The 26,346-nt window shown below is 39.4% G+C and overlaps 2 protein-coding genes and 1 pseudogene across 5 annotated transcripts; all 3 read left to right on the forward strand.

The window, feature by feature from the left end:
* The first annotated feature begins 921 nt into the window (after positions 1-921).
* On the forward strand, positions 922-5,003 carry LOC149836544 (putative splicing factor 3A subunit 1). 4 transcript variants are annotated; one of them, XR_016431806.1, is made up of 4 exons: positions 926-1,183; positions 1,636-3,925; positions 4,479-4,823; positions 4,931-5,003. XR_016431806.1 is itself a non-coding variant. In XM_090005419.1 (3 exons), the coding sequence occupies exons 2-3, from the start codon at positions 1,811-1,813 to the stop codon at positions 4,746-4,748; spliced, it is 2,385 nt and encodes a 794-aa protein (XP_089861545.1). In that variant the 5' UTR covers positions 922-1,183; positions 1,636-1,810; the 3' UTR covers positions 4,749-5,003. The 4 variants fall into 4 exon arrangements, 3 of the variants coding, with proteins under 3 accessions (XP_089861545.1, XP_089861546.1, XP_089861547.1); XM_090005419.1 differs by having other exon boundaries at positions 922-1,183; positions 4,479-5,003; XM_090005420.1 differs by having other exon boundaries at positions 938-1,040; positions 4,479-5,003.
* A 9,672-nt stretch (positions 5,004-14,675) lies between these two features.
* On the forward strand, positions 14,676-15,979 carry LOC149836545 (small ribosomal subunit protein eS26y-like). Its single transcript, XM_090005422.1, has 5 exons — positions 14,676-14,741; positions 14,828-14,920; positions 15,039-15,123; positions 15,438-15,568; positions 15,651-15,979. The coding sequence occupies exons 1-5, from the start codon at positions 14,739-14,741 to the stop codon at positions 15,714-15,716; spliced, it is 378 nt and encodes a 125-aa protein (XP_089861548.1). The 5' UTR covers positions 14,676-14,738; the 3' UTR covers positions 15,717-15,979.
* An 8,653-nt stretch (positions 15,980-24,632) lies between these two features.
* Positions 24,633-24,977, forward strand: LOC149836546 (putative xyloglucan endotransglucosylase/hydrolase protein 21 pseudogene; annotated as a pseudogene).
* Positions 24,978-26,346: the final 1,369 nt, after the last annotated feature.

The raw sequence follows: 26,346 nt of genomic DNA on the forward strand, positions 1-26,346 counted from the left end.
AAGCCTATTTACTCGATTTCGGTTCGGGCTTTGCTATCACACGTTTGAAACTCCAGCCGAGCCATAACAAGACGATTTTGGCTTGAGATTCAAGAGCTGACACAGCTCGACTCAAGATCAGATATCACAAGCTGGTCCGAGCCTGAGCACTATACTTTTCAGTCGAACCCAGATTCTTGAGCATCAGCTCAGCTGAAACCCAGCTCATGTGCACCCCTGGTTGTGTTAAGCTGGTCAACAGGTCCAACCCGTTGGTAGCCCTAGTAAGAAGTTTTCTAAATAGGCCAAACAGTAGTTATTAGGAAACAAAATGGATAGAAGCGATGCTAAAGCAAAAGCAGGGAAGCAAATGTTGAAAAGTAGTATTAAGTGAGAAGTAGGACACATTTGTGAAGCTATTATGCAAGTGCGTGAAAAAATAAAAAGAAAAGATATTGAAAGCATTATGAAGCGTGAGCATAAGCAAATAAGAAATGACATTATCCCACAAATACACATGCTTGTTATAAAAAAATTTATTATTTTTTAACATGAAAAATATAAGTAATGGTGAAGCCAATGTAAAATAAAAAGAAAGAGAAAAACGTTAAGGAAGCTAAGGAGAATCGATTTGAGAAATAAGGAGAAAGTGAGATTCTTAGTAAAGAGAATTATGTTTTTCATATTTAGTAAACGGGTTTCTCAAAGCTCTGTAAATTTTCCGCTTCTTACGGAGAGTTGAGCTTCTCCATCTAGCAAGAAGCTTCAGGTAACTGTGGATCAGACTCAGACATGGGTTTATCCATATCTATACCCGACCCATATCCGTGTTCATTTTGCAAACGAATTTAACCAAACCGACGTATCCAACCCGCACCTCAACGTGAACCGAAGCCCCAACGGCTGACACTGTATAAATACATAAATAGTAGGAGTAAGAATAAGGAAAGGAGACGAGCCGAATACAAGGCGGGCTCTCTGGCTTCACCTGAGGGGCGATTGTTCGACGTTTCTTCCCTTCCCTGCTGCTGCTCGTCTAGGGTTTCGTACGAGAAGAAGAGGTCTCTCTCTCTCTCTGTGCCGTGGTGAGATCTCGCTCCTCTCATCTAAAGAGGAGAAATCTCGACTTTCTCTCTCTAGAAATGAAGGAGAAATCTCGGCTTTCTCTCTGAAGAAATAGGGGTGAAATCTCGGCTTTCTCTCTGTAAGTCTGTATAAATAGAGGAGAAATCTCTACTTCTTAACTGTAGAATAGAGGAGAAATCTCTCTCTCTCTCTCTCTCTGGGGAGAACGAAACTGGTTGTTATGTACAGAAGGAGGGGCGCGAGACGATTTTGGTGCTTTCCCGAAGTTTGTGAGTTTTTGGTAGAACTTCAGGGTCGAATGCATTCAAACCCTAAAATCGGTTCATTAGTGGATAGGTTTGAGGAGGTGCGCGCAAGAAAACCCTAAAATCGATGAAATCAGCGACTCGCTTTAGGATTTTCTTGTGGAATTTTAACTGGTTTTTCTTTTTCGTGTTAGTGAAATCGTAGGTATGGTGCAATTGTGAATTGATGTTGGGGTTCTTTCTGCTAGTTGAAACCTCTTTTGCGTGTTCAGGGCTATGGATTTTCGGGGTACTTATCTTTTTCATTTTTGACCTTTTTTTTCAGGGATCAAGCATCTGAACTGCCATCCTTCATTCATTGCGTTATTGTCAATATCTTTGTAACAAGTGGGAGTTTTAAGAAATTTTTGATATATTCTAGGTGTTGGCCCTCTGTTTTTTTAGTTGTTGGCAGCTCGTTTCTTGTTTTTCTTTGTTCTTTTTGTTATCTGGTAGCCAATATGCCTGGATTAGCAGAGATATTGTCACTTCCGGCACCACCTTCTGATGGAAATCTTGGCCCCCTTCCTGCGGCGCAAGTTGTAGAGGAAACCCAAAAGGACCAAACCGCACAACCTCAGGATCAAAAACCCGCAAATGTTGCGTCTGTTTCTGTAGCAACCCACACAAAAACAATCGGGATTATTCACCCTCCACCAGATATTCGTAATATTGTCGACAAAACTGCAACTTTTGTTGCAAAAAATGGGCCAGAGTTTGAGAAGAGGATTCTGGTGAACGAAAAAAACAATGCCAAGTTCAATTTTCTGAACCCTTCCGATCCTTATCATGCCTATTATGAGCATAAGTTGATGGAATTTCGGAACCAACAACAGTCAGTTCCTGCTGAATCTAACTCTCAGGCTGGGGCTTGGGCTGATTCAACTGTCGCCACTCAAGCTGGCGATGAGTCTGCTAAGTCTGAGAATTCTCAGTTCTTTCCTGTACGTAAGATTCTCGATCCGCCAGAGGCTGAACAGTACACTGTTAGGCTCCCTGAAGGAATCACATCCGAGGAGTTGGATATCATCAAGCTTACAGCTCAGTTTGTTGCTAGGAATGGGAAGCCGTTCTTGACTGGCTTGACCAGTAGAGAGATCAACAATCCTCAATTCCACTTTTTGAAGCCTACCCACAGCATGTTTACTTTTTTTACGGCGTTGACGGACTCGTATTCGAAGGTCCTAATGCCTCCTAAGGGACTGACTGACAAGCTCAGGAAGAGCGTTGCTGATATGACCACCGTCCTTGAGAGGTGCTTGCACAGGCTTGAGTGGGAACAATCGCAGGCTCAGGCGAGGCAGAAGGCAGAAGACGAAATTGAGCAGGAGAGGATGATGATGGCCATGATCGATTGGCATGACTTTGTTGTGGTAGAAACTATTGAATTTGCAGATGATGAAGATGACGAGTTGCCTCAACCGATGACACTAGAGGAGGTTATTAGGAAAAGCAAGATGTCTGCACTTGAAGAAGAAGAAATGGAAGAGGTTGTTGAGCCTGGGAAAGAGGTAGAGATGGAAATGGATGAAGAAGAGATTAAGCTTGTTGAGGACAGTATGAGGGTAGCAAGTATCAGAGAAAATGATGATGAGAAGCAGAACAAGACTCGGAACCTGGATGAACATGAGCCACCCATGAGAATTGTAAAGAACTGGAAAAGACCGGAGGAAAGGATAGCAGCTGAAAGAGACCCGACAAAGTATGTTGTTTCCCCGATCACCAGGGAACTGATACCGATCGAGGAGATGGCAGAGCATATGCGTATTTCTCTGATTGACCCCAAATACAAGGAGCAAAAGGAAAGGATGATGGCCAAGATTAGAGAGACAACCCTTGCACAGGACGATGAGATCTCAAGAAACATTGTCGGTCTTGCACGTACTCGACCTGATATTTTTGGGACCACAGAGGAGGAGGTTTCAAATGCTGTCAAGGCCGAGATTGAGAAGAAAAAAGAGGAACAGCCAAAACAAGTTATATGGGACGGCCATACTGGAAGCATTGGACGCACCGCAAGCCAAGCTATATCTCAGAACCTTGAGGCAGATGAAAACTCAGATCCTAATGCTAATGATGGGAGAACATTACCTGGCCCTGCTCCTCCTCCAAGGCCTGGATTGCTGTCAGTCCGCCCACTCCCTCCTCCTCCTGGGCTTGCTCTGAACATCCCTCGTCCTCCACATGCGGTTCAGTACTCTGCTCCTCCAGGTTCAGGGCTCATCATGCCTCCACCTGTACCTAGACCTCCTGCTATTCCGCTGATCTCTACTATTAGGCCGCCACCTCCTCCCATCCCTTTGTCCTCTGGTTCACAACCTATGATGCTGAACCGCCCACCACCACCTCCACCAGGTTCCCAGTTTACGCCAATGGGTGTTCCAAGACCATACATGCACATGCCTGTCCCACTGCCTTCAATGCCTGTGATTCCACCTCCTCCTCTTCCTCAAGGAATACCTCCACCACCACCACCGGAAGAGGCACCACCACTGCCGGATGAGCCAGAGCCAAAAAGGCAGAAGGTGGATGATGTTTCATTGATTCCAGAGGACCAGTTCCTGGCGCAACACCCAGTAAGTAACCTTTTTTTTTCACTTTCCGATAGGTTTGATGTGTTCTTTTTAAATTTGTTACTGCACAAGAACTTCCATAACACATGCATAATGCACAACCATCTCATGACCCAGCTTTGAAGAGAGTGCATCTTCTTAATCATTCTGTCATAAGGGTTAGTTTCCGCATGAGATGTGGGTAAAAGAGTTAACTTGGGTTGGTAGTCTGCATATTTTGATGGTCTAGGTGGTGAGACACCAGGACGTCCACACACATCTGTGAACAGGACAGGACACACTGTCCTGCCCTCTTCACGCACCACAAAAAAAATGTTTGTTTTTTTATTGTTCGAGAGTTCTGTCCGCCACTGCTGATGCCAAATAAGCGTCCGCGGAATGCACCAATATTGTGTCCGCACGTCCTGCATTTTGCGTGGGCTCGTGGACACGCATGGGGCCCGCACTTGGTGCGTCCTGTGGACGGTGATTCAAACGCTCCCTAACCGAAGGTGCATTGGAAATAATGCTCGACTAACTACTCTTGGATGTTTTTATCTTTTTGTTATCCATTCAGGGATCTGCCCGGATCTCTGTGTCTGTGCCAAGTGTTGATGAAGGGAATCTCAAAGGGCAGCTTCTGGAGATCACCTTGCAATCTCTGTCTGAAACTGTTGGAACCCTGAAAGAGAAGATTGCAGGAGAGATTCAACTGCCTGCAAATAAGCAGAAACTCAGCGGGAAGGCTGGTTTCCTCAAGGACAATCTTTCTCTTGCTTACTATAACATTGGATCTGGAGAGATGCTTACCCTTGCTTTGAGGGAGCGTGGTGGCAGAAAGAAATGAAAACTTGTTCGACCTTGGATCTCGATCTACTTTTGTGGAAATCCCATACAGTGGATTCCATTATTTTACTTCCAAGTATTTAGTTTGTTAACACTCTTCTACAAGTTACTGTAAACTTGCTTTGCCATTTTGTGGCACCTTTCATCATGCTTATACTGACAATGTATGTGGTAATGCTGCAGATAGATTCTCTTGACATTCAGACACTGTGAGTTCCTTGCTGGGAGTTCTTTATTCTATTTTGGCTGTTTTCCTTTTGAGGTTCTGTTAAGAGTATAGATTGGTTTGGTATCTTCATTGCCTTTCTATGTTTTTCTGCTTTTTACCCTTCTGCAGTATATTGTGCATAGGTTTTGCCTTCGAACCCTATAATATGGATTGTCGATCCATCAGAATTGGTAATGGCTGAGGGCTTAATTCACTTTCATCATTTGAATATGGACTATGAGGCCTGAAGAAACCAAGCTTTTTTTATTTTTCTTCGATGATAATGTCTTGAGAAATTGTTTATGAAAATAATTTATTCCTGGCTTTGCTGCTTCGGTTAGGCAACTGAAGCTTTAACCTTGGTGGTCATGAGCAAGCTGTGTGCGTGGAGCTACACTGGATCACTTTTTCTGGAGTTTTCAGCCGCGAAGTTCAGTTGATGTGGTTTTCATCAGTTTGATCAATCAAAAAGAGGACGGGGACTTCTTGGTAGATCACCACAGTGGTAACTGAATAATGCAATCAGTGTATGTTATTTTGAAATCTATGTTGTGTTGTTTTATTTTATTGCCTGCATTCTCGAGTTGGTTCTGTGTATTCAGTTGACACACAAGGGGAAAACTTGTAAGAGATATTGTGATTGGGATACCTTACTGGACCGATTGACATACATGGAGGGGCTTTAGCTGGAGAGCCATAAATATCTTTTAGTTTTTGCTTCCAATGATGGTGTTTTGTGGAATGTTGTTCTGCACCTGCCTTGCCTACAGAGCTTGCCGTTGGTCAGGCTTTGATAGGTTCATCGTTCATCGTTATTTAGGTGAAAAAAAGGCAGCTGACTAGGCACCTAAGATAAGTGGGTGCCTTGGCATACGCACATACATTCCTACATGCACACATATATATAATTTAGACAAAACCATAAATATGCACACTCAATATTTGGTATAAATGTATACTAATTTTTAGAATGATTATTGGATAATCTTGTGTATCAGTAATTTTGAGAGTGGTTATTGTATAACTTTGTGTACCAATTGTGTGTTTATAATCCTTATGATAAATATATAATGTATTGCAATGTCTATATGGCATGTGATGAGATGTATTCATTATCAAAAGGTTATTTTGGTATTATATATTACTCTAATTATATAATATGTATTGTTATATATATTGGAACGATCAGGATAGAAGGAAATTTTGAGAAAATATTTGGAGAGGTTATACTCTGATATGTCGTCCTTGCTCTAACTTTGAAGCAGGGGTGGTTAAACTCTAAAAGATACATCTCTATCTATGCAAAGGATGGAAGGGTACCATCTTCTTCGATTGAATGACATTCAAATTAAATGCTTTGGTGGTACCAGAGCCATACTTTCTCACCCCTTTATTACACACTAATAATCTGTGAAAAAGTCATTATTCTTCCAAACGCTGGACTAAAACTATTGTGAAGATCTCATTAGTTGCACAAGGCGTAAGCATCCAAGAAGATAGTTGGCATGTTTTTTTTTTCTACAGAGAAATCTGGGGTTAGGCAGACCCCTACCAGTTATACAACCATATACAATTGGCATTCATCTCAACACAAGGTGACGTGCACCAACTGCTCCTGCCAAACAAGCGGGGCCCCTGTTGGTTTGCTAACCTCGTATTTAGGAATAGTAACCGGCGACCCCGGGATAAGTTTTGTTTCGTTGGTTACATTTACTGTTTTGATCATTCCTTGATTTGGTTGTTGCACTTGATGTGAGGAACTTTTGCGTAAGGTGAGGCAATTAAAGCTTGACTGAAGCTTGTTTGTTTTATATATTGAGTGAATCTTGAATCTAGGCCTAGGCTCAAAAGGATGGCTGGTACACGAACAGATCTCAACAAGCTAAGTATTGAAAAATGTACTTCACATATTTTCAATTTGTTTGCAACAGGTTAGCCCAAACAGAAGCTGTTCTTGTACTAGCCATCCTTTTGCATAATTACAGATTTTAAGCGATTAACTAATTTTGAACATTAATTATTTTTCCTAGGCAAGGTTTAGCCCTAGCTAAAAAGATTGTGATATATTTTCGGGGATTCGTTTTTTATAACAATATTTTTGGGGATGTTAGAACGACGATGAACCATAATAGGCTTTGACGAACAAGTCCTATATTTAATTTATTTATTTTTGCTGATATATGAAAAAAATATATTCAATTTCTGCTGAGAATGTGGCACCTTTTATTTTGTCATTATGGTCATAAACCAATTGCTCTCTCACCAAAATTCTACGTTTGAGAAAGACACACTTTCACAGTAGAAACACTGGCCGTTGTCTCGTGGCTGTCATCCCTAACGAAGGAATCATGCCGAATGTGTCCGCGGTGAGATTGATCTGATGGAAGCTCGCAAGTCGCAACCGCGGCTTGCTACTGGAGTACTGTACAGTCTGACTGTATCAGATATAATCCTTCTAGTACGCGAATGATGACGCTTCTTGGCACGATAGGTGCTTTGTTGATATGGTATGGAACGTCTTGGCCCATGTTTTGACATGGCACAAGACCCAGTTGCAAGCTACGGCATCAGTAGCCAGCATCCAGGGAGAGCAGATCCATTTCTCGGGTTACTGTTTAACAAAGCATTCCAGCTACAAAAAGCACAAGCCATTTTTCCCGTTTCATTCAGTGTTTTTTTGTGCCAAGTTCTTTGTCAAGTGACCAACACACACCTCATGTTATAGTAACATAAACACTTTTCTGCTTATGTGGTGCCTTCTATCACTCCTATGTGGCTTCTCCAACTTTGAAACACGTGCACACTACAAACACATCTCATACCATGCTTATGTTCTATATTGTGCACATGCTCGGTTGTGCTACAAAGCTGGCCGACAATGCTCTCCCACCCAACTTTTCGACCTCCCATCGAAGTCAGAACCACGTGGATGAGGGGTCTCATGTCTTTTGCCAAATTTCTTACACTCAACTTTGGTTTTACTCATACTTAGGATCCTCAAACTCATAATCTAGCTCCAATGCTCGAGCCTTTATACCTAGCCAACCTTACATCTTTCATGATCATCATCCAACTCGGGCACCCTCTTAGCCCACGACTTAAGTTGTCCATCCAAATTTTTGTGGCTACTTGTATCTCACCGATATAAAGAAGTCATTCATGGACTTTGTCCCGCTACAGAGTTACATCATCCAACATTTCATTGCCAAGGAGACTTCAGGACTATCCCAACCAACACTTGCAAAGATATGGTCGATGCATTTTCCACTCAATGGTACTTCACACTGCTCTTGTCATATGTAACTCCCTCCGGCGATCTCATCGAAGGGGATAAGCATTAAAAAAGAAGAAAGGAAACGACGATTTCCCTTTTGGGGAAACCACGTTGTCAGAGGGGGTGAGGATAAACCTCACCCCCCCCCCAAAAAAAAAAAAAATCCGCGGGAGGGTGAAGGTTATCCTCACCCTGCGTGAGGGCTACGTAGGCCTCCTTCTCGCATCAAGCGAGCGACGAAGGAAGAGAGAGAATGACAGAGGGAGTGAGAGAGAAGAGCGAGAATCTGACACCGACGATGAGGTAACCGCCTCTTCCACCTTCTTCATATTCTTCTTCTTCGTTTTTGTTTTCTTTTGGGAAAAAAAGGGCCGACAGTCATGGCTGCCAACGAGTTCCTGCTATATAAAAAAAATAGAGAGATTTAGAGAGAGAGAGAGGAGGGTTGACCGACCAACGCCGGTGGCTGGCCCTTTGCTGCAAAGGGAGATACATAGAGGGTCGACCCGACGACTGGCCCTCTGTGTTTGAAAAGAGGAAGGACGGAAGGGGTGATGCCCTTTCCGCCCTCTTTTAGGGTTTTATCGGGGGGACCGGGTCGGTCCGAATGCGACCCGGGCCGAACCGGGTCGGTTCGAGCGTGACCCAGACCGAACTCGCTGGTCTGGGTCGCACCCAAACCGAGCCTATTAAAAAAAAAGAGGTAAGTTCGGCCTGGTCGGTCTGGGTCGCACCCAAACCGAGCCTATTAAAAAAAAAGAGGTTAGTTCGGCCTGGTCGGTCTGGGTCACACCCAGACCGAACCAGATGGTTCTAAAAAAAAATAGTCAAACCGGTTTAGACTAAATCGGTTCAGACCAAACTGGTTCTGGCCGAACTGGTTCAGGTTGAGTCGGTTCAGACCGAACTAGTCTAAACTGAACCTGTTTGAATCAAATTGGGTCAGACCAAACTGGTTCGGTTTGACAAAGTCTCAAATCCATTTTGATTAGATCTGGACCAGACCAAATCTAAATCTAATCTGATCCAGTTAGTTTGGATAGATCCAAATTGAATCAGATCCAAAGAGATCTGAGTCTGGATCCAGATTGACCGTTCTGGATCTAGTTCAGATTAATTTTGGATCCAGACCAGAATTGGATCTGATTGGATCAGTCTTGAATTGGGTCTAGATCCAGTTAGACTGTCTGAATTCAGTCAGATTGTTCTGGATCCAGTCAGACTGTTCTGGATCCAGTCAGATTGTTCTAGATCTAGACAAACTATTTTGGATCCAGTCAGACTGTTATGGATCTAGATGAGTAATTGATCTGGATTCAGTTAGACAGTGTAGGATCCAGATCATAAATGGATCAGGATCGGGTGATGAGTTAGTATCGAATTATATATAAATTTAAAATAACCAAAATACCCTTTTTGGGTACCCAAGATTCATTTTGGTAAAATGGATATAACTTTGCACCCCGAACTCAGAATTGAGTGAGGTTTGGTGCATTGGACTCGTATCGTAAAGGGAAATCTACTTGTTCATTGGTTTTTCTCAAATTAGTAATACAAAAATTAAGGTTTTATGAGTCAGTTCAAGAGGAGTATTTTGGTAATTCTGTAAGAAGTTTTGTACATTAATGCGAGTATGCTTATGTAATAATCAGATTCTACTGTCAGAGCACTTTGAGACTCAATTTCAACTAGAAGACAATATTCACATTTGAGGTAAGGGATATTATGAGCAATTTTAGATGTAAATAAATATTTTTACGTTGCATGTTATTCTAATGTTGTAAATGAATATGATTAACATGATATTTTTTGAGTGAGACCATGACATACATAAAATTTTTATGCTTGACATTATGAGTTGATTTCATATATATGTTAGTTGTGATATATATGGTAATTATGATATGTCATGCATGAAAGAGATTATATTTGTGATAGCATGTCTGTGTGATTATTAATAACATTCATTGTGATGAGATTATTTTTAGATTGGAGTCTCATTTATTCTATTCATAGTGTGTGAATGGATATACTGAGATCAACATGCATAATCCCTTAAATTACGAAAATGGCGACCTGCGGCAATGGCTACCTAGTTTGCGGTCAGAATGTAGTCACCACGGAGAGTGGGCCGCCAGTGATTTAACGATGTAGAAACACTACATCATTGCATGCTTAGTGAGAGATAGTGCGAGTCTTAATGTCATCATGAGATTAAAGAGTGAGATCTGTTGTGATCAGTTTATGATCTCACTTGTGAGAGAATGAGTGAATGACGAGTTTGAGAATGTGGTTCAATGTGTTGAACTTAGTTATGACTTAGGGTTACACTCACACAAAGTTTGGATATCTGAAGGACCATGGATGGTTGATAACCATCATGGTTAGGATGTAACATAAATCATACCGAGATTTAGAGTTTGACCTCCCAGCTAGCTACCAGTGGGGTTCTCGTAGTGGTTTCACTGTAGTGCTTGGTGGTCTGGAGACCACTGGGAGTGTATAATTCATTGTGTGGCTAACATGTAGAATTGAGGTGTTCTACGGGATTGCTACGCCTATAGACGGCTATGATCGGTATAACCGACCTAATGATAGTTTGTTGTAAGAGATAATTAAAATATACAAACTTGTGTGGTATGTCAAAAATTAAACTAAGACTAGGAGCTTAGAGCCCACTACAATTATAAGTTCAAGTGTTTATTTTCTTATAATTATTTTTTACTGGGTTGTAGACTCACCCCCTTTGTTTAATCACAACTGTAGGTTTCAGGCACACTAGCACAAACATGACTTGATTAACTTCTTCTTCGACAAAGTATTTAGTAGTTTTTACTTTCATGTCATTGAACAATAACGTAATTGTTATTTGCTTTTGTTATGAATGATGAATATTGTAAAGAAAATGAGTTGTTGAATAATAAAAAAAAGAAAAAAAAATTAGTCATGTTTCTCTGTATGAACTTTAAACTTTTTCCTTTGAAAAGTAATACCAACCGAACTCGGACTCCCGAGGTCCCAGATTGGGGTGTTACACCGTATCTTGACCCTTGCAACACCGAACAACACACACTCAAATGCGCTTGTCACTTGCACGACTAGTTGTGCTACCGATGCTATCTTGCAACACCCACTGCTAGGGTTGTCAACGGGTCGGGTTTGGTTCAGACGTAGGTGGAACCAAAGTTGGACTATATTTTCGAGTATGGTATCGGGTTCGGACCTAGGTCTAATCAGGTTTGCTATAAGAAAAATCATGCCCAAACCCAATAAGAACTACATGAACCAGACCCAGACCATAACTAGTAAAATAATATTTTTTTATCATTTTTACATTGAAAATTTGTGGGTCTTAATCGGAACTCTCTAAATTTCACAAACTATACCCAGGCCCATGTATTAATTGGACCTTCGGGTCCGAACCAGGGACTTAATCAGGTCTTCTTATTTATAGCTGGACCTATAGGGTTTGATCCAGGTAGGGTCCCAATAAACCTGACCCGTTGACACTCCTATCCACTGCACAGGACAACTTTGTTGAGACTATGCTTATGCATCGACCCCCTTCCCTCTTTTACCTGCAATGCCCAAATGCCCAATAGTGCCTACGAGGTCGGCCTATAACAAAGAGAATCTCTAAAAAAAAAAAGTTTGTGAAACACTTGTGAGGACAATGGCGTATATATTTTAAAATAAGTACATTAGCATAAAATTTGAGAATTAAGGTGTTGAAATGCTAAAACATCTCAACAAAGTTGTGACATATTTGAAACAGAACATTGTGTTTTTTGAAATTATGTTGGTTTCTTAACATATCGTGATAAAAAGCAGAATATTTTCAGAATATTGACAATAATTATGCGTTTAAAGATGGGCACCTGAGCATGTCCGATGCAAGTCTAGATCCTACAAGAGCTTATTTTTTGAACCAAAGATCATACCATATGTCAATTTTGAGTCCAAATTGCATGCAATATATCGCCCGAGTCTAGATCGCAATTATATTCGACGAAGTAGCAGCGAGTATAAATGGTAATACTGGATAGGGTAGAAAATTCTAAAAACAAGCCTTTTAAATGGATTGGATTTGAACAAATCCAAACATAGACGTGTCTATTAGGATCTTATTTAAAGGATCCACTTCCAGAAACAAGGTGTTGATTTGAATTGGATAACCGACCAAATCAAAGGTTGCAAATTGCATGTCCAAAATCGCAATAGCAAGGCCAATATATTTTCCTTTCCTTTTTTTTTTTTACCGTGTCTGTTCTTTGGTTGGTTGCAGCTTCATTTGATACATCTGAATCTAACTTCTGGAATTTGTCTGGATCCAGACGGATCCAATTGGTTGAAGACCAGGTTGATTGTAATGCGACCTACTGAAACTTCTCCTGCAGTACTATCAAACAAAAATATTTGAAGAGAAGCAACACAAATAGACATACAAAGTTATAAATATGCTTTTAGCCATAATATTTTTAGGTCCAAATATTTTCTAAGAATCTTTTCTTGCTATTGAGGACATTATTGTTTATGAATACTATCAGGCTAAGCTTTCTCAGACAACTTCAAAATACACACATATATAAATTGATGAAAATATGCTAAATAGATTTTTGAGTTTATTATTTTTCTGTTTTTTTTAATCTTGACCAAACAAATATGATTTATATTCTTTTTTTTAAAAGGCAGGCTGCGATTTTTTTTCATGGCTTAAGCACTCACTTTGCTACCCATCTTCCAAGACTAGGGGCGCGTTTGCTTGTCCTAGAAAACTCTCTTTTTTTTTTAGCGAAAACGCATCGACGGACGTGTATTTTTGTGGGCCCAAAATACTGAAACAAACATGGGATGGTGGATTTGCATCGATAGGTGTGCCAAAAGGCACACTGAACCCCACTTTTCTGCGGAAAGCATTTCCAATGGAGGGAGAGGTCCGATTCTGTTTCCGCGGAATAGGTGTTCCTCTTCTGTGTCATGCAAATGCGCCTTAGGAAAAAAATTTCATAGCTTTGCACATACATCGGCACCAGCTACATAGCAAAACTTCTGAAATATGTGAACCACTTGGACTAGGGGTTTAATTTTCATCTTGTTCGAAGATGGCTTCTTTACATCAGCCAAAATGGCTTTTTTCATGACTTGCCCATTGTCATAGTGACAAAAGTTAAAAAAACCTTAAAATATCGGCAGCCAAAACTCGTGAAAAATTGATTTAAAAAACAAACAAACATTGGCAAAATCTGGACGATAAAAAAGAAATAAAAATATTCAAAATAAAATTTTATAAGGAAATATAAATAAAAAATTATTTAAAAATAAAAATCACACATTTTTCATGATAAATAGCTGATAAAAACATAAATATCGTGTTAAAATATGATATTTGTGTTTTTGATATAAAAACTCATGAGAAAATGAAATTAACATGAGAAATTATCATTTTAAACTTTTTAGTAATTTCTCACAATATTTTTATGATTTTTTCATAAATCTTGAGAGATTTGTCACTATGCCCCTTATAACAAATGTTTAAAAACTTCCTGAGTCAACCTAGTAGCTCTGTCAACACGGTCACTTAATGAGTCAACCTAATGAACTAATCTAGATCTCACGAAACTTGGCCCAATCAGTCAAGTTTTGGCATGACTTAGCCGATTCATACATATAATATATTTTGTATATAATTACTTATATTATATAAAATATAACATATAAATTACATATATATAAATTGTATAATCAATATATTATAAAAATATCATATAAGGTAATTATATGTAATATATTATTTGCAGTCTCAAAAATTTGTAAAGATTTTGCACTGTTGATTTTTTGAAGCTTTAAAAACCCACCCTTGTGTCGGACTCGAACACTTCAAGAGCTGATCCCTATAAAATCAAGTACATAGATCGTTCAGTTAGAAATTAAAAATAAAACAAAAAAAACCTAAAAAAATCATCAAACACGTGTGGCAAGCATCTAAGCTGTACTCATATACTATACTAGGTGCTTGTGATACGTGCTTGATGGGTTTTTCTGCTTTTTCGATATTTTTTCATAGTTTCGATCTCATAAATGTGTTGGGCATGGTCGATTTACAAAGAATCCACACCTGGATCATGTGTTTTCTACCAAACAAATCATATTTGAACCCTCTAAAATTTATAAAGATTTTGAACGGTTGATTTTTCAAAGCTTATAAAAACCCACTTCAAGAGCTGATCCTATAAAATCAAGTACAAATATCACATCTCTACGGTCATAAATTAAAAATAAAACAAAAAAACCTAAAAATCCATCAATCACACGTATGGCAAAGCACCTAATGTTCAACGACATAAGCTCTACTCTATATTAGGTATATATATTTACATATTTTATAAAAAATATAAAATTAATATGTTAATCCAGTCTCCCTCTCGTTATAAAGTAACAAACCCTAGATACCTTCGTTACCATCTCCTTTGAGTCTGGAGAGCGGCCTCTCTCTCTCTCTCTCTGAAACCATGGTGAGATCTCGCTTCTCTCCTCTTCCTTTTGTCCCGATTCCCTCTGATTTCCCCTCTAATATTTCTTTGGATATTTCTGGTTGCAGACTTTCAAGAGGAGGAATGGCGGTCGCAACAAGCACGGAAGAGGCCACGTTAACTTCATCCGCTGCTCCAACTGCGGCAAGTGCTGCCCCAAGGTCTCTCTCTCTCTCTCTCTCTCTCTCTCTTTGTGGGCGTGCTTTTCGTTCTTTTTTGTGTTTTTTTTTTGTGTTCTTATTTTTTGGTCTGGAATTGGTATGGTTAATGCACGATTAGGACAAGGCAATCAAGAGGTTTCTGGTTCGGAACATCGTAGAGCAAGCCGCTGTTAGGGATGTGCAAGAAGCCTGTGTCTATGATGGTAATCCTTTTAATCCCCCTTTTTCTTATTAAGCAATCAAGATGTTTTCTTCAGTATTTACGTTAGATTTATTGTAGAATTGTGGTCCGAGACTCCGCTTTGCTCTTTTTATGTATGGGGGTCTGTTATTTGGTATTTACTAGGGGATTGTCACCACCCATTTATTCATAAGCGTGGGATAAGTTGGGAAATTGCTGTGTTGCTTAAAAATGCAGTATCCTAACTTATCCCACTTTGTTGTGCATAAAAAACGCCCACTTTATTGTTATTTTTTTTCCAATTTTTGAACTGAATCACGCATAATTTTCTGCTAGGATATACTCTGCCCAAGCTGTATGCAAAGATGCAGTACTGTGTTTCCTGTGCGATCCACTCTCATGTGGTTCGTGTGCGGTCGCGCACTGCTAGGCGCAACAGGGAGCCCCCGCAGCGATTCAGGAGAAGGGTGCGCCTTTTTCCCAGAACGCTTTTTTTTTGGTCCGGCTGTTTGATTGTTTGCTGATTTGTTCTTCATTTTATTTCTTTAGGATGATCTTGGAAAGCCTGGGCAAGCTCCCCGTCCGGGTGCACCTGCAAATCCTGTCCGGCCCTGATGGACCTATTAGGATTGAAATTCATTTTTCGATGTTGAGATTCTAAGACATTTAATAGTTTTGAGTAAATTTGGTTGATTGACTTCCCCCCTTTTTGTTGAAAAACTCTGAGGTCTACTCTTGGATTTCTAGATACTTGGTGCTAAGATGGATTGTTGGTAGCTTATCTATTGCACGGCATCAGTTGTTTAATTTCATTATGATATACTTGTTTGCTTCGTTGTATTTTGGTTTTATTTTTATAGTTTATTGTTTTGCCAGTATGTGATGTACAATCATGACAATAGTTATGGTGATGATGGTGGCATGTTGGTGTTGTTATTAATGATAGTTATCTTGTTAGTCTGGTTCCAGACACAACATTATGTAATGGTTGAGTCATTCCCCACTTTCTTAGACCACCAATACTGAGGATTCATCTTTTTTTTCTTCTCTCAGATGTTTCTGGGATTCATTGGTGCATTATATATTGATGGATTTGAAATTTAGAAACTGATTTTTACATGTTTAAATGTTTTCAGATGATATGACCAACCATGTAATACTTGGGTGAAATTGTATGGAGGAAGCCTTGCATTGCAAATATGTCATCAGGAAGTTTCATAGATTGGATTACATGTTTTCAGATGATATGACCAACCATGTAGTACTTAGGTGAAATTATTGGGAGGAAGCCTTGCATTGCAAGTATATCATCAGGAAGTTTCATAGATGTGTGGTATTAATGGAAATATGTGGTAGATAGTCTTGAGCAGAGTTGTTTACCTGTTAGGTTGATCACAAACCTGATTAATTTTGATAAGTTGTAGAGACAAATTCAATTATATATTTTAGCAGGTGTCATGCATGTCTGACCAAGTAGAGCTTGAACTATTTCCTCCAAGGTTTCCGTTTCAGGATTCCTTAGAGATTTGATGCTTGGTGTTGTGGTTCTTTAGTGTAATTAATTTCTCATAGATCACATATCCCATGATCTAGATTTGGAATACAAAGATAATAATATGGGAGAGTAGTTACATAAGTAGAAATTCCACAATAAAATGTTGGTAAGTCTCTCTCTCTCTCTCTCTATATATATATATATATATATATATATAAAGAGTAACCCATATAAGTGGATGGACAAATGGTCCATTGGTGGGTCGGATGCGTGTCCGTCGCTTATTGCCAGCACGATCAGAAGCGGGCACACGTTAATGCATAAAACAGGCTTTAGCGGCGGTCCTTGACCACTGCTAATTCCTGTTTTTTGAACGCTTGTTTGATAATTGCCCGTCCACTGTTATGGGCAACCATATATATATGAGATTGTGGTGGCTGCTAACCACTTTTTTAGCTAACCGCACCGAGCTTTCAAAGGTTTTTTTCATGTTTTTCTTAAATCTTACCACACAGATGGGTTCTACATGCTTGATTTTTTTACGTATGTAACACTTACACTCTACTTGGGTGCCATACCCGTGTCAACACGGGTACTGCCACCTGATGCAGTGTGGGTGTGCCGCAGATCTGGTCCTGCATTGCGTTGGTGTTTTTTTAAAGAACCCCCAACTCTCTCTCTCTCTCTGTCTCTCTCTCTCAGCTCTCTCCCCTAACCCCCCTCGACTCCCTCTGTCTCTCTCTCTCTCTCTCTCTCTCTCATACCCTCGCAGCGCCGCCTCTCTCCGTTCCTCACAGCATCTCTTAGCCTCTCTCATCACCCGCCTTCTTCACCTTCGCAGCGTCACCTCTCTCAGCCCTTTGCAGCATCGCCCTCTCGTAAGGTACTCCTCTTGTCTTGTATCGCTCTTGACTCGCCTCTCTCCTCTCTCTTCTGTGTCTCCCTCTCGACAGAGACCATATTCCTATAAACGGATTGTCCCTCATGTAGAGAGGGGTTACTTTTGATGATGTTGAGACTAGGGGTGGCAATTGTGTCGGGTTGGCGGGTCAGCATACCTCAACCCGAACCCGACCCGTTTATTAAACGGGTCGGCTGTGGCAAACACGAACCCGGCCCGTTTAATAAACGGGTAACCCGACACGACCCGCCAACCCATTTAATAAATGGGTTGGGTCAGGTAAACGGGTTCGCGGGTCAGGTTGGCGGGTTGACCCACCTGCCTAACCCGTTTATTAAACGGGTCAGCCGGGTTGGCGGGTTGGCATACCCCTAACACGAATCCGACCCGTTTAATAAACGGGTTTGGCGGGTTGACCCGTTTATTAAACAGGTTCATTTTTTCCAAACCTGAACCCGCCTAAGAGGCGGGTTGGCGGGTCAGGTTGGCAGGTCGTATCAGGTTTTGCCACCCCTAGTTGAGACAATAATCATCTGTTGTAGTTGTAGCTTTTCTTGTTATTGAATTTGGATTCTTTGAATAAAAGTTAGCTTGTTCTGTTACTAGTTTAGTTGGTTGTTAAATGTTAAATTATTTCTTGAAATAATAGATTTTGATTTTTGAAATTATTTTATATTTATGGAATACTTAATATATATATATATATATATATATAGTGCCATGTCCCCTACCCTTACCTGTACCCATGCCCATGTGACTTAGTTCTATAGGAATCAACTCTTGGATCATCTGATTTTGATACGCATGTAGGTTTTCATAAGGTTTAAAAAATCGATGGTATAAGATTTTGCTAAATATTTAAGGATCAAGTAATGTTTAAGAGTAACCATGTGTGGGCATCCTTGCAACAGGACTTGGGAATGATGCCCTCAACATTAATCAGGATAAGTTAGGGGAAGGAAATCTTTTAGAGGACAATAACTTCCCACTGGGAGTAAGACTACATTCCCTCAATTAAAATTTCTGTATCAGACATTATGGGAGAGGTGACACTTGGAACTTTGGTAACGTGAAAGAGTCATACATTGGTTGGATGAGAACCTCAGCGAAACCTGAGTTACCTTGACTGTTGGAGGATGAAGGCCAAAATCATCTGGAAATGTGATGCTGAAGGGAATTTAGTCATAAACTCCTGCCACATTCTCTTCTTGTGACAAGGATTGCTCCCAGTCAATGTGGAATATCTTTCTCATGGTTGGTGTTTGGAAAGTATACCGACTCATGAGCAAGGGCGTAGCTAGGGGGGGGCAGGACTGGGCTGTAGCCCAGTTCTGCCTCCCGAAACAGTTAATTTTTTTTTTTTAAAGCCCAGTCCTAGCCCAGCCCTGATTCCATATGAAATAGATTTTTATCCATTTTTGTAGCCCAGTCCAGTCCTAGCCCAGTCCTGACTGCAGCAAATAGTTTGATTTGTCCATATGAAATAGATTTTTATTGATAATTGTAGCCATTTTTTATTTATCTCAAAAATTTTTTTTGGGGGCACTGCCCCCGAACCCCCGACTATCGCACAAATACATTTTTTTTTGCTACACCCCTGTTTGCCCCCCCCCCCTCCCCCCCCTCACATGAATCCTAGCTACGCCCCTGCTCATGAGAACTTCAGGAAGAGAAGCTTTTGCATTTTCTGTATGTCCAAGGCTTCTGAGAAAACATCTATCCATTTATTTTGGAGGTGCCATCTCTTTAGAGCACTTATAGATATGACATGCGGGGCTGGGACGTGGGGCCATTCAGGAATTGACCCCTCGAAGGAGGTTATTTAAGTGCCATGGATTCGAGTGTGGGAAAGTTATCCAAGCACAAGATTCAGTTTGAGAACTGCTGCCCAAGGGAGTAGATGGCTAAATTTTAAACTGTTATAACATGCCAATTTTTAGACAATTTAAATGGCATGATGTGAGGTCCATCTGCAACATCCTATTCTTTTCTGTGGAGATATGTTAAAGATGGTATCCAGCTGATTAAGAGGCCCACTAATAGCTAAACCTTGGGATTTTTGCTTTTTGTGTTTATGCTTCTGCTATATCATCGAAGAACTATACCTTTATCATACATGGATATCATGGTCTTTGTGGAGATCTGACAAGGATGTTATAGCAAATGATTAAGAGACAATGGATATTTGTTTATGGTTTTTGTTATGGTAGATGAATAGTGGAAGACAACAAAGTTACATTACCTGCCATTGTTGAAATGAGAATCAGGAACTTTTTTACCATTGTTTATGGTTTTTGTTATGGTAGATGAATACTGGAAGACAACAAAGTTACATTACCTGCCATTGTTGAAAATGAGAATCAGGAGCTTTTTTACCAGCTAGTAGTTTGTTTTGTGCTCGTGTATCCTGCGGTGGTTGCTTTGCTGTTAATGGTAGTAGTTATTTCAAGTTTTCTAGCATCTTTATATGCTTCTTTCTATCAACTTGTTGAGAGTGCTGGAAATCTGTTGGCTTTCTGGTGTTTTTCGCAACCAGTTTGTGTAGAAGTATTTGTATGACTTTCACTCTGCATCTTTTCTCCTTCCCAGTTCAAGATCAGAGAGACCCATGTGTTTTTGGAAATACCACTTCATGCTCAAATTGTTTCTGTCAAAACGATTAGGATCCTGATTGTTTTTAATTTTGATTTTCTCAATTCTCATATTTCGTTCATTAGAAATTTATTTTTTTTGAAAGGCAAGCTAGGATTAGGCAGACCCCTACCAGGTTCAATTAACTATATCAGCAAAATTACATACACCCCTCAACAGGGGACCAGTCTGGGGGGTTGGGTGATCTTTCCAAGACTTGTGGACACCTCCCTTCACCATTTTGGCGAGATGACGGGCAACAATGTTAGAATTGAATTTACTTTTCTGTACACAGAAATTCCTAAACCTATACAAAAATGGACTTACAGAATTGGGGATGTTAGTATGAATTAAGTTTCCTCTGAGCCATCTGTTTGTTGACGCCACAATATCATTCCTCCCTGATTCCAACAACACTTTCGTTGAAGGGTTGAGCAAGGTGAGGACTTGAGGCCGGCCACGCCACTCTTTATCTTCTATGACAGTATCAATTTAAAAACTTCCTGCAAACAGATAATGTCCCTTGTGGTTGCTTGTTGTAAACCCAAAATTCTAATGATGTTGAAATGTTCCATGATCACATACTTGGAACCGATCTGTCCGGTGGAAACCAGTACTCTAATCGATGCCGCCGGACCGTCATGTCGTGGGAGTGTTGCAGGACTTGTTCCCTGATAAGACTTATATGATCTTTCTGAAGCTGAATTACCAACTTTCATGAAAATTTGGGAATTGCGAATTTTCCACACTGCCTAAATAACCACCTGGTAAACAACCACTGGGCATCCTGACAGCTTCCTACGAGGTGAGGGTTTTGTCTTGTATCGCTAGTTGGTTTCCACCCAACCCCAAACAAATCCGTGGTAACCCTCTAAAGGTGCCGAATAATTGCACAATAGAAAACGAGATGCTTACAGTCCTCACTGGAAGCCTTGCAAAGTTCACGTTTGGAGGAAAATTGGAATCCGATATTCTGCAGTTTATCCTGTGTGAGAAGGTACCCCCCGCTAAGGCCAACCTAAGAGTAATGGAAAAGAATAAAAAAAATGCATGAAAATTGTGATTCATACATTAGTCATATTTTCAATTCTCATAATCTAGCCATTATATATATATATATATATATATATATATATATATATATATATATATATATATATATATATATATATATATAGAGAGAGAGAGAGAGAGAGAGAGAGAGATGCTGACCACTTTTCTAGCTAACCAGGATTTTGAAGGGATTTTCTCATGTTTTACTTAAATCTGACCATGTAGATGTGTTCATCATGATTAATTCTTGGATTGTGTTTTTTGATAAAAAATATATTTTTTAAGCATTTAATATTTAGTAAAATCTTAGATCATTGATTATTTAAACCTTATAAAAATTTACCCATCTATCTGAAAAACCCATTTTAATATTAAATTATTATAAATAGTTTTTATTGATTAAAAAATTCAAAATTTAGTGTCATCGTGTCCTGTTTTTTAAAAAAAATGAACTTATGGTGGGTAATTGAACTAAAAATGGAATCCGTGTCACAAGTCCTAATGTTCAGGTGTCTTTGTGACATAAGTAATGCCTGTGATTCTTGAATTTTCTCAATATCCTGTGATTGTAAATCACAATAACAACAATGTCTCAAGATTAGTGAAACATTGTATCCCCAAGATTTTGAAAATCTCGCAGTATTATCATGATGATATAATAACAAAACATGACAATCCAGATAATTTTGTGAGATTTTCCAGATCTTGCTTACTTTAAATATCTCACGATAATATCACAATTTTATCGCTTGTTTATTGCAACTATTAACAACCAAAACGGAAAGAAACTTTTATTTAAAAAAGCAAACAAAGGCATTTTTAAAACCCACTTAAAAATACAAAAGGCTGTTGGATTCAACGGGTCGAGATAAGGTGATATTAAACTCACCACTAGTGGTGATTTTCAATAACCACCACACATTCCTGTACGGAGGGCATTTCGTAGGCTGGTGGGACGGAAATGCCCTTTGCCTAGCCCAAAGGGCCATTCCATGATTTGTGGTTGATATTGAAAAAATCACCACTGATGGTGATTTTCAGTATCACCTGATCCCAACCTGGACGTGTAAACAACAGCATTTGTTTAATGCACAACAGCATTTAGGAGGTCTATCCATGACCCTAAGACCATATGAGTGACCCCTTGGTGTCAAAACCCTACGATAAAAATCTTGCGATAAATTAAAATCTTGCAATAAAACCTTGGTGAGAAATAACTCACAATAAAATAAAATTTTTATTTTAAAAAAATTTCTGGAAAAGTTCAGTATAATTCTAGATAAAAAAATAAACATCAATAAAATTTGTTTTTATCATGTTAATATCGTAATAAAAACAAAGTATTTTCAAGGTAAGTTGTATCTTGAAGATTTTATTCTGGTGTTTTGAAAATATTATTTAATATATAGATTTAGTGGTTGGGATTGAGAATACGACTGCGTGCAATGTAGAGATTAAAAAAAGCATGATTAATCAGAATAAAAATTATCATATTTGAGCATTTAAAAGAGCTAGATGAAAAATTATAAATTTCAGAATAAATTTTAAACGATAAAATTGGTGGTAAATATTCAATCTCAATTGATTAACTATTCATCGAACTGTGATTATTCAAAAAATTAAAATTAAAATTAATTTATTCAATCAACCTTAATCTTTATTTTCATGATTAGCTTTTCTTAAACCTTAAATTTGAAAATTTCAATAGAATAATATGAATAGATTCAAATCATTTCTTAGTTTTTCTTTTAAATTAAACATATGCATAACGAAAATAATCATTATATTTAAACAACCTGAGAACCTTAAAAAATAAAAAAATTTGAAAACTTTTGAACTTTTTTTTATTGAGGACAAACAGTCCAATAAGATAACTTGAGTTTGCGACTTTAAAATAAGGCTCTAACTCGTGGTAAATCTCGATTCATCGGTGAGTTTACGATTCGTCGATTTTACCCAAAATCGCCCCTCGGGAAGATAATCAATCGCAGTGTATCGGCGATTTAAACGATCAATCACCGAGGTCGGCTACCATGGTCTTCTCTATCTGCTGAGAATGGGACAACTGGATACGTTTGTTTTCTTTGGAGACCGAACTAGTAGAGCTCTACGCGTCTAAGCCTACACAATTGACTCTAGCGAGAGAGAGGGGTAACCTCTGGAAAAGAAATTCAAAGAATGGAAGCATGGTGCTGTAAACAGAAAAGAAAAGCAGCGTGGTGAGTGTTTCCAGGTGTTAGCCAACTCATATACAATACACTAACACAAGCACGGGTCCTTCCTCTCCCTCTTTCCACTACCATCACTAGCTAATCTTGGGGAGCTATAAATATGGAGAGTCCCTCCCTCCCCCAAGATCACAACTAGAACCCCCAGCTTCTTTCAGTACTCTCAAATCAAAAGATTCAGTTTTCTTTTTCCCTTCATTTCGTTGGCAACACCAATGGCATATTCACAGCATTACCTAACCTTTATCGTGGCGTTGGTAGCCTTCACCACCATCTCTTCCACTGCTGCAACGTTCTTACAGAATATCGATATCACTGGAGGCAAACCCACCATAAGAAATGGGGACAATGTTGTTGATCTTAGACTGGATCAGTTCTCAGGTACTTAAAAAAAGTGATACCCCACGTATAATCTCTCTCTCTCTCTCTCATGTATGATGGTGCATGTTGTGCAGCATCTGGTTTCCAATCAAAACAGGAGTTTTTGTTTGCTCGAATCGACATGCGGATCAAATTGCCCGCCGGTGACTCTGCAGGCACTGTTACTACCTTCTATGTAAGTTGCTCACAATCTCCGATTTAATGCCCTGTTTTTTCTGTTTGTACTCTGCATTCTTATTGGTTTGCATCTTGGCCTCTCGTCACCCTGCCTTAAACGTTCCTGTACTTGACTCTTCCTATGTTCACTGAATATTATTTCTGTTTCAAAAAATTATTACTTCTCTCTGAAAAAGAATCTCCCAGTTATCAGTATACACACAATTATATCTTTCACTCTAAACAATGCAAGATAAACGTGCCTAATTTTTGTATGTTTTTGCTCATTGATGTTCTTGGTATTAATGAGCAGATGTCATCGCAAGGCTCAGCTCACGATGAGATAGACCTGGAGTTCCTTGGAAACGAGACTGGCCAACCTTATGTTCTGCACACCAACATCTATGCTCAAGGGAAAGGGAACAGAGAGATGCAGTTCTACCTCTGGTTCGACCCCACGGCTGCATACCACACCTACTGCATCCTATGGAACCCACAGTACATCATGTAAATACTCCAATCCCTATTCACCTCATCTTTTTTTTATCTTCCTTGCCTTGCCTTATTGAATTAGTAATCATCCATCTTTGTTGTATCTGTTTTTCAGAATTTATGTAGATAGGAGGCCCATCAGAGTCTTCACCAATCAGCAGTCTCTCGGTATCCCATTCCCCACAAGCCAACCAATGAGGGTGTATGCAAGCATATGGAATGCAGATGATTGGGCAACACAAGGGGGTCGTGTGAAGACCAACTGGACCAATGCCCCCTTCATCGCCTCCTACACAAACTTCAGGGCCATCCCTTGCCCTTCATCTTCTAAGTCACCCCTCTGTGGCCCACAACCATCCACACCCATCTCAACTTCTTCCTCAAATGGCAACCAACAAGGCCCAAAACTCCCCCAAGTGGACGACTGGAGTAGGAAGATGACACGCTTGTTGCAGAGAAGGTACATGATCTATAACTACTGCAACGATGCAAAGCGCTTCCCTCAGGGCCTTCCTGCAGAGTGTTCCTACAAGAACTAGTTGCTTCGGCGCTCCTTTCTACCTTACCATTATCTATTCCAGCTCTTCTGATTCATTTTACTTCATTGACACAAAAATTACAGGAAACATTGTCATTTGTACCAATTATATGTTCCATTCATTTTTTGTGACAAATAATAAATAGATTGAGGATTCCTTCTTATATCTCACTCTTTGGATAACCTTGTTGTTTGTCATCCATGACTCGCCTCTTAGCAAAGAAATCTCATGTTTGAAAGTCTGTGTATCTGCACGGAACATTTCTACTGAGGTTGAATCTAAAGATGAATCTTGCCCTTTGGAGACTCATCATGAGAATTAAGACAGGTAGTAGTAGTCGTGGAGTTTTACACTGCAGGCCCTAACCCGGTCTGCAGTCAATGTCACAGCTCTCGGCCTGTAATGGGATCTCCAAATCATAGCGGTGGTTTCTCCACAATAATTAAAAAAAAACAATGTCACAAATCTGGGCACCGGAATTTTCTTACCAAGGGAAAATCATGTAAAATAAATTAAAAAACATTATTTTTTGAGAAAATCTCAAAAATGTATGAGCATATATAAAATTTAAAATTTTAGGCAGACATAAAAACATATAGACAAATAGATAGCTATTGTACCTTTCATCAAACAGAAAATCGGTGGTTTTCTGCCCTGCTATCTTAAAAAAATTTGACAAGAATATTCTCGAATTTCGAATCATTGTTCTTGGTGGTTGATTTCTACCTTTTCTTCCAGTGACCTACCAATGGAATGGAGTTTAGTTTGATGACTTTTTGGTAGGAAAAGTATTTAGTGTTTGGCTTATAATGGCCTTCAATATTTTTAAGCTCTATCCCATGAAAGCAACTTCACATTGGGTGTTCATAAACGCGCATTATGATCCCAGATGCAATCTCACTGTTTCTCACCATCCGCTAGGGAAATTGTCAGCCTTTTTGAATCAGTTAGTCTGGAGTTTGATGAGGTACCATAGTTCTGTGTAAAACTAATCATAAAGTTAGTAATTATCAAGAATAAGAATGAAAAGTAACATTGCAGCTGCTATTCTGGAAATATTAGAAGGATTAGATGACATTTAAATTTGGAAGAGAAAAGTTGTCCAGTTATCACATACAAACAAGAGGAGATCAATTAGTTAATAATCAATGCTCCCACTGCACAAATTTGATCAGCTTCAAATCAGTATGTGCAAACACACACACACACACACACATGTGTATATTGGAATTTACAGGGAGAACAGTAAATGTCCTTGATCCTGTAAATAGTAATATTAATGAAGTAATGAACATTGCATCTCCTTTGAAATAATCCTCTAATTTCACATGTGAAACCCGATATAGTCCTGAAAGAGTAGAGATATAGA

Source organism: Nuphar pumila, chromosome 5 (assembly GCF_984573655.1).
Source record: "Nuphar pumila chromosome 5, dmNupPumi1.hap1.1, whole genome shotgun sequence".
In the NCBI taxonomy this organism is placed as follows: domain Eukaryota; kingdom Viridiplantae; phylum Streptophyta; class Magnoliopsida; order Nymphaeales; family Nymphaeaceae; genus Nuphar; species Nuphar pumila.